The 11,414-nt window shown below is 32.4% G+C and overlaps 1 protein-coding gene across 1 annotated transcript; it reads left to right on the forward strand.

The window, feature by feature from the left end:
• Positions 1-134: 134 nt before the first annotated feature.
• On the forward strand, positions 135-6,620 carry LOC128162742 (galanin receptor type 1-like). The gene is made up of 5 exons (XM_052826099.1): positions 135-477; positions 1,328-2,705; positions 2,808-2,928; positions 3,190-3,306; positions 6,189-6,620. Exons 2-5 carry the CDS (start codon positions 1,842-1,844, stop codon positions 6,599-6,601), a joined length of 1,515 nt encoding a protein of 504 aa, XP_052682059.1. The 5' UTR covers positions 135-477; positions 1,328-1,841; the 3' UTR covers positions 6,602-6,620.
• Positions 6,621-11,414: the final 4,794 nt, after the last annotated feature.

Here is an 11,414-nt window from a genome sequence, read left to right on the forward strand (position 1 = left end):
TTAATGTTTACTTTCAAATGGAATCTTAAAACTATGTTGTTTGAATAAGATAAACCTCGATAGATGCGTAATTGAGATTTAAAACTCAAATTTTGCAACTCAAAATCTTAATAACATGTTCCCTACAAGAACGTTATCTTCATCCGAGAAAGAGGTATTGATCCTTGCCTGCCACTCGGAGAGGAATACCTCCCGAAGGTGAAGCATCTTCAGCCTGTTATTAGATTATAATTGACGTCACAGCAGCAGGTCCTCTATCAAAAGTGTTCGGCAACAAACTCTATAAACGCGCAAACATAGAATGTAATGGACCATTCATGACCATTGGTGCAGCAGATTAGAGGACGTACAATTCAGTCGTAAGGTCACACAATAGGATAGCAACAATGGCTTTGAATTATTACGTGACGGTAAAACGTACGAACTGCACTCTGTGTACCTATTCTTGAACCAGGATTTATTTCATCTTTTTCATTGGTGGGTTTGATTTTTATTCCGCACAACCTTGAGGTTTAAGACACAGATAAGTAATGGTATATTAATGATTTGTAACCAATGTAAATTCTACAACTTATGAACAATATTTAATAGGCATTGATCGATGTTGCTTACAAAATTACAAATAGCTTTCTTAAGCACCCTCTTATTTTAATTTTTAATAAGTTATCTAATAGTATCACTTACATCAGGTAATTATGTTCGCTTGTTAACAAATAAAATTGTATGCAAGAGACAGTATGTATATTGATTTTTTGGTAATATCAAAAGGACCTGGAATACGATGATTGAAGCAGATCGGATATAAATGATTTGTTCGCTGGCTTAGTCTCTGTTAATTTATTTTGAGGAATCCTTTAATTTCTAGGGGCCACTTTTCGTGGACTGTGTGTGTTTTGCTTATTCTTTGGGATGTAATTTCGTGCATGCGTCGATTTTCTGTTTCAGCAGGAAAACTAAATCTTCTTAACATTAGTTTTTGTCGAAGGTGAGGGGAACCCACGAATACCCCGAAATTTGAGCCACCAAAAATTCTGCTGATTCCAGGGTATATGAAGACAGTTATAAATAACTTGGGCTTTTATAAATCTCGCTATAAAACTGTGACATGTTTAGTATGTTGAGAAGCGTATTTTAGCATGTTAATTTATAACAAAGTCAGCAACTACTTGTTATGCATAAAATGTGTATTAATGACGTGGGACAGTCATAAGCGATTTGCCATTGGGTTGTAGTGTTTGTGACGTAATGTTGAGAACTTCTAATATCGTACTAATCATGTAGTTACATTTTTGGTATTGTTTTATAACTATTCTACCATTCGTTTCAGAGTTTCTAAAATTAAGGAACTGTCAAGAAAAAGTCATCAACAGCAGTGATAATAAAGAACTTCTACCGTATATGTGATGTACTTAATGTTATATTTCATAGAAGGATGCAACAGCAAAGACAGTGACTTTCCTACGTTAAGCTCATAAAAAAGATGGAATCATCATAACGTTGTCGCAAAGCCGCTCATATTGTGAAATAATTATACATTTGCTTAGACATAATCAAAACCAAATTCTTGCTGTTATTATAAGTTTGACATCCAATATCTTAATGTTCAGCAGTTATTCGGTTTTATTATCAGCAACTTTAGATTAATAAGCCCTCAAGACAGAAATGTAAATGGTCTCTTTTAAGTAATGATAAAACAATAAAAAGAGGAAATTACACTAAACTGACAAAAAAGATGCTACGTTAGTAAGAACACTTTATACAAAGCCCCTTAACTCGGACTATTCACTTGAAATTAAAAATCACAATACCCTGTGAGAAATATTACGTAGTTCATCTACGTAATGGCGTCCAATTTAAACATGCACCTGTCCTGTGGCGCTACTATAAAACACGACCATTTTTCAGCAACATTCACGAGTCTCGTAATAGCATGGCTTGCCATCATATTTGTGGCGGATCTAGTTGGCAACATCTTAGTAATAATTGTGATCCTCAAAAATCCGAGCATGCGTGATGAAACCCACACGACTAATTTCTTCCTGCTAAATCTCGCTATCGCAGACCTTTTGGTTGCTGTGGTTATCCCGTTTTCGATTCATTCCGCTTACAAAGAGTGCTGGGATATGTCTATGTTTCTGTGTAAAATTAACTCGTTCCTAGTAACACTCTCTCTCCTGTCGTCTATCCATACCCTTATGTACATCAGCATCCATAAGTTTGTCAGCGTGAGACGGGTAGCCATTAAAAACGAGTTCAACGTCCCAGTGTCACGTAAAACCTCATGTATTATGATTGTTGCTGCCTGGATGTACGCTCTAGTTTTCAGCATCATGACCGTTATATCAGACCCTATCTACAAGGAAATGACTCTTCAGTGTGGACCAAGATACCCCGTCGTTGGAGATGAAACCTTTTATCTTCACATTGCCAATCAAATCGGAAACCTGTTTATCCCTCTCGTCATATTAATGTTTTGCTACACCCGTGTATTCATGTACATCAGACATCATGCTAATGAACAGCGGCGATTTTCGTCGACTTCAAGTGATGGGGATACATCTCAAAGTGAGAAGGGTGTGACTTTGACAATGGTGATCGTCCTTGCCTGCTTTCTGCTGTCTTGGTTACCTTACATTGTGTATACTAACTATGGAACCATTGTTGAAGGAGAAAAGAAGGACATTCCGTATTACTTAAACCCTTTGGTAAGATATTTAAAATGATGCTACATTATCATACAAGTACTGATAGTTTTACTCATTGGCATTGAATTGGTAATCTTTCTCTTTCCATCTTTTCCTCTTCAGGCCTATTGCTTCGGATTCATGAACAGCGCCTGTAACCCGCTGATCTATGCGTGGAGATTTCCAAACTTCAGACAAGGATACAAGGATATTTTCAACAAATCAAAGTACTTTGTTACATTCGGTAAGTCTGAAAACTTGGTATTTACAAAAATAAACCCGAAAAAAAACCTATTGTGTTTGGTGCAGTAGCATAGCTCCTAAATATCAAAAATACATGAAATAACAGATGTCTTCGACTTGTTCGTATAAAGAGTGTTTAAACCGTAATGTATGTATATATAATAGAGTCATTGGTGAAGTTTGAATGACAACTTTATTTCAATTTTCTTGAAGTTGTTAAGGTACCGGTATATATACATGTACAATATCCTCAATATTATAGCGGATGGAGGTCGAAAAGTCAGGCGCCCAGTCATTCCAAGCATGGTCGAAAGCGAGGCTGGCCGAAGGACGTCCGCTCCTCTGGCGTCAATTAGTGATGTTCGAATTTCCTCAGTCAGTGACGTTTGGGTATCCTCAACTGAATCGCCATCCGTATCGGAGATTGGAGATGTTAAAGCAATAGCATCCCTACCACAGTAGCACGGTCGCAGATTTTTTGGCTGCCGGCTAATTATAATTATTAGCTCTAAAGTCTCTGCGGGAAACATATAATATTTCTCCCTTAGTTTATACTCTGTAAAAGGTTATGGTTAGATCAAAGTGTTAAAATTGACGATACTGATGTTTTATGTACTTATTTTATATTGTTTAAAATACAAATACGTTAATGTCTTTTAAGAATTATTTTTCCGTGATAATACAACATAAAGATAGGAATGATGCGACCGCCTTGTCAAGGAGCGCTCTTAAAGCAGATGTTTTCAAATGATCAAGGTCAAAACCGGATTAATTTACTTATTAGCTTTATTTGCATTCTAAAGAAGAACTGTCATTGACTTCGTCTTTAGAACAAAACAGATAGATGATCAAGTATTTCTTTGTTCGTGTATTTTATTGGAAGTAAATGTAATTCCAGTTTCGAAAGCCTTAAAGCAAAATTTGAAGAAAGATGATAGTAAGATTACCTGTTTTAATGAAATCGAATGTGTTTTAAAGTAAATAAAATGTATAGAAACGTTATAATGTTGAAAAAAAATGGTGTCTCAAATAGAATACATTGGCACGTAATGGTGAGTGCACATTATGGTTTATTCATGTATTGGATTGTACATTTATCATACACATCTAATAGATCTGGAAACTGTTTTTATCAACATAGTCTTTTTATCAATGAATTAATATTTTTATATTGAAGTCACACTATTTCATTAAGAATATATTTAATAGCATCTAGTATCAAGTGTATGATTGTTAAGTATTTTGTGCATGTTAATTTTGGTGAACAAAATAAAATTGTCCTTTCTTACAGTTCCGCTGGTGTAAAGTACATATTTGCATGAAGCTTGACTTTACATGTACCTGTGTTAATAAAGAGAGCGATGTGGCAATAAGGGCTAAAGACAATTGATACTGACCGGCTATCAAGGTTGGCTCGTTGGTGCATTGTGGGTGTTTATACAGTATTATTGCTTCATTGTCCAACTTATCTACACAATGTAGTACATTTTATTGTTAATTTCCCTTCAAGTTTAAGCTTTATATGGTGGAAAATCTAACCTGATTATATTCATTTTATTTTGTTTTAATAATTGCATTCACATTTTACTGGACACATTGTTTTCTATTCCTACCTATTGTCTTAAATGCATGGTTTGTCCTGATTCTATCAAATTGTGCTAATAATGTTGAACATGCTAACACCATTTCAAAGACAAAAAGTTAAATTGCAATTGCAAATGCTTGCCGCTAAGAGGGCAGTTTCCAGAGGTCGTGGGTTCAGACACCGCCTGGGGCGGAGGTTCTGTTCCAATTTAGTGAATTCCCATGTGAGTTATGCATTTCTTATCATTTACTATGGTAAGGTATATTTCAATATAAGAGTTATTAATGATTGTATTCATTAGATATGTAATGTTATTAGAATGCCGAATCAAAAAGTGTTTATTAACTTTTTTTTTATTAATCATTGGTTACTTCTTCCACTTGATTTACCGTTTGGTAAAGTTTACAATTAATTTACGAGAAAATGATAAATTCTAATAACAGATATTTCAAAATGCAAAGGAAAACTTTTGAAAGGATGGTCTTTTCACTTTCTTTACCGTTCTGTAAAATTTACAATTCATTTAATCATAATCAGTCAATTAAACAAAACAATATTAATATATTGTGAACATTTTTTTGAGGTGATGTCTGCATGATATCGAAAAAAGGACATCGACTGTTTAATAGTTTGCAATAAAAGAGCTCTAGAGATTATTGTTGTATGACCTTTCCGGATATTTTGTTTGTTTGTCTTTATTTAGTATATAAGAAAAAAACGCACATCGAGCTATGACATTACTTTTTATGTTATGACAAATGCACTTCAGTCACGCAAATGCTATTTGTAGTTATAAGATTGTAGCACCGATTGATCTAATTCATTCAATTGATTTTAGACGACAACGCTTTATAATTACAAATACCATCTACCATTTGATATAATCCAGGAGAGAAAATGAAATGAGATAGAAAAAAAGAGTTCGATTTTGAAATGTTTAATTTATTATATCTACGAGTCATGTAATTATGCACAGTTAAACTATCTAAGTATCATCACCTTTTTTGCCCTGCGAGTAAGTAGGTGGACACGTATATATGCCCTATATTGCAGTACTCGTGACCTCTGGTAAGATTTTATCAGTAGAAGTATTCTAGCATTATTAGGATATAAGGTTAATTCACTTTTAACGTTATCTCAAAACTGATTCGCAAGGAAAATAAGACGTTCATATGAACATGAAATTATTCTCAAATTTGTTGATATGGACGTCATGTTTACTTTGCGTTGCGTCATTAGAAGAGAGGTTGCTCGTTAGTGACACTGCTCTTCAGAGTGAAATTCAAGAACTGCGCACAAAAGTGTCAGCGTTGGAGTCTAAGGTCACTTCTTTGGAATCTAAATCAAGTATGTGTACTTTTATTGTCCATGTATCATGTTAAATACAATCTCATTGGTTAACGAAACGGGTTGAAGTTTGGGTACACTCTACTGAAACCACAATCAATTCGATCGAATTCACAATAAATATTGTATAAAGTTTAATGAAACCTCACAACTAATTGTTTAAATTTTTCTGTGAATTAATTTCACCATATTTCAGTCATCTGCCCGTTCGTCGTCTATGCTTCTAATCGTTTCAAATTTACTTGTACTACTCTAAATTTTTATTTTATGTTAAATCTTGTTAAAAATAGTTTTTGTTTCATGATATACATCTAATTTTACTTTAACAGCGTCTTCCCCTGTCGTCTTTATGAGCCAGTTGAGTCAGACTCTCGTTAACCCCGCCAAAGGTCATATAGTTGCTTTTGATGATGTCATTACAAATGTCGGTCATGCTTACAGTTCCGTCACAGGTGTATTCCGAGCACCTGTAGACGGCAACTATATGTTCTCGATGATAGGAACAGTAAAGCCTGAACCCGGTGACCACTCGCTTCATCTTCTGCTGAAGAGAAACGGAAACACCATCGGCTACATATTCTTGGATTCGAATCATGATTACTTCCTCAAAAGAACTGAGGTCGCTGTGGTTTCCCTTACATCCGGGGACGAAGTCTTTGTTCAGGTGGACGCTGTTGATGGAACTCATTCATTAGTAGGATGCTGTTTTCATACACATTTTTCTGGTTTTTTAATCCGATAATAAATTTGTAAAATTGATATATCATAGTTTGCTTTGCATTGTTAAATTTAAACCTTTAATCCATACATGTACAATGCCTCAATGTATTTCGAGTTTTAGTGTCCTAACCATGAAATCAAAGAGGACTATAGTCTTTGAAAATATTGCGGTTTGTTTAGTGAATTAACAGTTAAGCTTTTTGTGTAACTTTATAATTTTCATATATATTTTTTCCTTAAATCAAGTGACAATGAGATTAATGTGATTACTTTTTAAATGTGACTCTTATTTACGATCGTGTTAGGTTTCAGTTATAATATTATCAATGTAAAAATCGAGAAGAATTCAAATCCTACCACACCAATTCGTCAACGCAGGAGTTATTCTTCATCGAGTTTTACTTTTGTTATTTTTTATACACTGGTTCCAAAGTTTTATGTATTAATGTTTTATGACCAAATTACTAGCGCTTCTGTTTAATCTAACGGGAACCAAAATGCACCCAAATTAACTTAACGATGACGACACACTTAATTTAATACAAATTGTTCTCCGTGAAATCGCGTTTGTCATTTAAAAGAAGCAATTCATTAATATGTGTGTATTTGCTGTTGAATTAAGAAAGATAACTCTAATACATTCTGTGTTTTAATATATGAATTTCTTTTATTCATAAAGCAAGAGTGGTATTAATACATAAGGTAATATTTTTCATGGACTCAAATAAACAAAAAACAAAAAAACAAACAAAAACCAAACAAAAACCCACATTTTGCAGACAAACGTTAAACGCTTTTATGATAGTTTCGGAAAACCAACAACGAAGTTTAAGACGGTTTGATTGTCATAGCCATTTAAGACTATGCTGGTCTCTTTACGAACGGGAGTTCTGAATAAACCAAACAAATATAAATAAAATTTAAAGGTAAAATATTTTTGAAATTTTTCTTTACTTAATGATAGGTAGAATGTATAGTCTAATCGTATCTTAAAATTAAATGTAGGTGAAAAAATGACAATAACAAACTGTAAACCATCTCAAAAGCAATAAAACGGAATACATATTCAAAGCAGCTAAACACGGACCCCAGATAGATAGAGGTAGGATCAGGTGCCTAGGAGGAGTGAGCATCCTCTGATGACCGGTCACACCCGCCGTGTTCTCATTGTGTCTGATATCTAGCCATATTTGCTAAAAATGTGCTACAAGCACATGTATATGCACAGCTGTGACCTAAAAATTGGCTAAGAGAAGTGTTAATTTTGGTAAAAGCAATAACAATGCATGATATTATTTATAATTGTTGTTAACATTCAAATTTGCAAACAATTTTTATCTACAATCTTAAGACTGACCATCACGAACATGAAACTACGGTAGTATTTCCTCATAAAGTAAGATAACGATAACAAACATTGGTCAGTTAAGTAAACAATTAATTAAATGAATTAATACACAGAGTTCTAGTTGTTGATACCAATATAACAGTTGCATTGTCTGTACTTTAAATATTCAATGGTACTACACGGAAGTTTTTTTTACATCCTATTTGATTTTATCTAATCAATTTCGGGCGCTTAACTATTTACGTTAATGGGCATGGCAAACTTGTTCTTAAACCTGACGGTATTTTGTTGTTTAATTGTGACTTCGTTAAGGTTATGTTCAAAAGCATTATATACTTTTGCTTAGTAAAGTACAACCATTAGGTGATGAATACATTTTTGCATATTAATGACAGTTAGCCACTGTTTAGAAAATACATATTTATTTTCCTTCATGTTTTGTATATAACATTACATAAATTTTCTGAAATTAAAACAAAGTGTTTTGTAATTCTTTGGAATATAAAAAAGTTTGAATTGCTTGCTTCTTGTTTTTCAAATTATATTTTATATCTTAGAGATATTTATATGAGAATGCTCGCACTGTTAATTTATTAATACATGTTAATACGATCTTAAAGAATTTCATTCATTTGTATTTGAACTAGACCTTAATTAGTATCTAATGAATTTTCGTTTTGTGCTTTGCTTTTCAAATCGTATGACATAAAAATATTCTTGACATATTATACTAGTAAATCATTATGAATCTAATCATTAATTTATAGATGTACAAATAAATGTATGTATATTAAAGGATGATTAGTTATTATAGAATGATTTAAATATTTCCAAAAGAATTTATCATGAAAACTCTAAACAAATGACATCTCATATTAATCATCCTATTTACCCATCTAGTTTAAATAATCAACACAGTATAGATTACATTTAAATCAAAATGTCCATGTACACATAATATTGATACCATACAAAACAATGGTTTGGTACTTTGATTTAAAACTTGCATTGACGTAAACAAGGAAACTTTGAAATGTTACAACATTCGTCTTTATGATGCGTGCGATGTTCTGAAATGGAGACCGGAAAATATAGACAGAGACACACTTGAGGAACAACTGTCACATTAAATAATAGAGAGTGAGAATCAAGTTTACAAAACGATTTTATCATATCATTGAATGACATCTGTTAATGAATTGGTGTTTTGTTAATCATTTTCCACATCGACATTGGCACCATACGGCATAGTATGTGGGAAAATATCAACACAATCTATAAAGTTAGAAAAACCTTAACTGAGTTCAAACCGCTTTGACACTTTGATCAGAAATAAAACATGAAAGAGAGAATGCAAGTCGATTAATGAGCAATTTAAGATATACATGTACCGTAAAATATATGCACATACCAACATAACTTAACGCATTTATAATTCATTGTTCTCTATAACTATTTAGTGTTTATTTCTGGAGTAAATCGATCCTTAAAAAACGTCACAATATATCACCGACACAACGTTTTTATACATTTAAATGGCTTTGACAGATTACATGTGTGCATTATTGTTTTTTTATATCAATTTCTTTTCAGCAATTTTTTTGTAAAAAAAAAATTAACAAAACGTTAATCATGTGAACAAAAAAATGCATTTCCGAGTAATCAAGTTAATGTTAAGTGTTTCTCAATTAAAATTTAGAAATTTTAAAATCACCACCGTCATACTGATTTAAATTTAAAGGGCATTTTACAAATAAACGGAGATAACTGTTGGGTTACTATCAATATTTGGTGGAAAGATTACAAATTATGTGGATTATTGCGCCTAGACCTTGTACAGCACCAACCAAATGACACGAAAATGACACGGATTGTTTTTCCTCCTTAAATATTTGTAGTGTACATCTCGGAATCATGCGTAATTAAAAATTATTTAATGAATTTTACAACCATTCTTTTCAATTTCAGAATAAGATATGTTGACTTCAAGGCAACTGTTTGACAAAAATATACGACACGTTAGATACAATGAATTTAATCTGTCAATAAAAAAAGTTTTGTTTTTTTTAATTCAAAATTTATATTAAAACAGCAGTTTGAAACATTATTGTTTTTCTTTGTCAACATTAATAAAAAAATACTAATTTTAACAACATAAACGCTTAAGCATTGATACCGTGAATCATGAAACGTTACTATACATTTATTGGCTGATTTTAAATTTGATTTTTAAATATTGATTTGAAAAAAAATGGACGACAAACATAAAATTGCTATGACAGATGGATTTGTTTTAGTATCTGTTTATCCGAAAAGAGCATATCTGTATTGTGTTTTGTTTGGTATGAAGTGTTGAAGAACTAGTTCAAGGTTGTTGTATAAAAAAGTGGTTTAAAAAAGAAATCAGCTTATTTATCTGACGATGCTATGAATCACTCTTGCAATCTATCATACATGTTAGTATGTCAGAGTTAAAGAAGTATATCTTGTTTAAAGGATATACCTTTATTTATTTAAAAGCATCAAAAAGGGTTTCAGTTTCGTTTTTTATTTACATGTTCGTGATAAAATGCATAACGATAAGATAAGACTGGTAAGGGCACTTGTCTTCTATATGACCGCTGTAAATCCTGCATATATGATAGATAAGAATGCTTGTTAGAATTCCTACGCACTCATGTCTTTTATACGACCGTTGTTATTCTTTTTTGCATGGTAAATCTTTCCGAGATATAAAACCAGTGCATCTCGCCTGCTCTCCAAGTTGGCAAGTAAGGCGTTCTTAGAGGATACTACATATGAATGACGGCATCCCATTATCCCAAGCAACTTTCCTCATAGATAACTTTTCCTCTTAATACGGGAGCTATAAAACGCTTGAGGTTTTGTACTAGAGTTTTAGCTTATAAGAAAGGAAATTTATTACATGATTATTTTATTGATACTCAAAAAATGTAACATTTTTTTTCTAAGTACACGCAGGTATATTTCTTCAAAAAGCAAAATAAAACGTGCATACTTTAATTAATTGCATTCCAGTTAAATATATGCATCATACATCAATCAATAAGACACACAGCATCTTAATATTGTATCATTTCAAACCGGGACTATTAAAGAATGACACTGTAAATTTGCTTTGAGGTTTTATCTCGATATAAGCATTTTATGTTAGATTTTAATTATTTTTACAAAAGTAATATAACAGAGTATAAAGAACTATTGCATGTACATTACACCATAATATCCTAAAAAGATAGTATCAGAAATCAATACTTTTCGAGCTTTGTAAATAAAGTGGCACTCCACATAGAGCAACAAATCAGTAACATTTTGTTATATTCTATTCTGACGCATAAAAGGAGCTTAAATAACATTAAAAACAAAAACCTAGGGGACATTTCTGAGATAACCGCATTTACTGCACGAGTCACTGCCTTAACAAAGAAACCTATCAGCAAGCATTTCAAGGACGATATTCTAAATT

This window comes from Crassostrea angulata, chromosome 9 (genome assembly GCF_025612915.1).
Source record: "Crassostrea angulata isolate pt1a10 chromosome 9, ASM2561291v2, whole genome shotgun sequence".
Taxonomy (NCBI): Eukaryota; Metazoa; Mollusca; class Bivalvia; order Ostreida; family Ostreidae; genus Magallana; species Magallana angulata.

Coding starts and splice junctions, on each gene's coding strand:
- LOC128162742 (XM_052826099.1), top strand. CDS start 1,842: ATGGCGTCCAATTTAAACATGCACCTGTCCTGTGGCGCTACTATAAAA. Junction 2,706..2,807: donor CGTATTACTTAAACCCTTTG/GTAAGATATTTA, acceptor TTTCCTCTTCAG/GCCTATTGCTTCGGATTCAT. Junction 2,929..3,189: donor AAAGTACTTTGTTACATTCG/GTAAGTCTGAAA, acceptor TCAATATTATAG/CGGATGGAGGTCGAAAAGTC.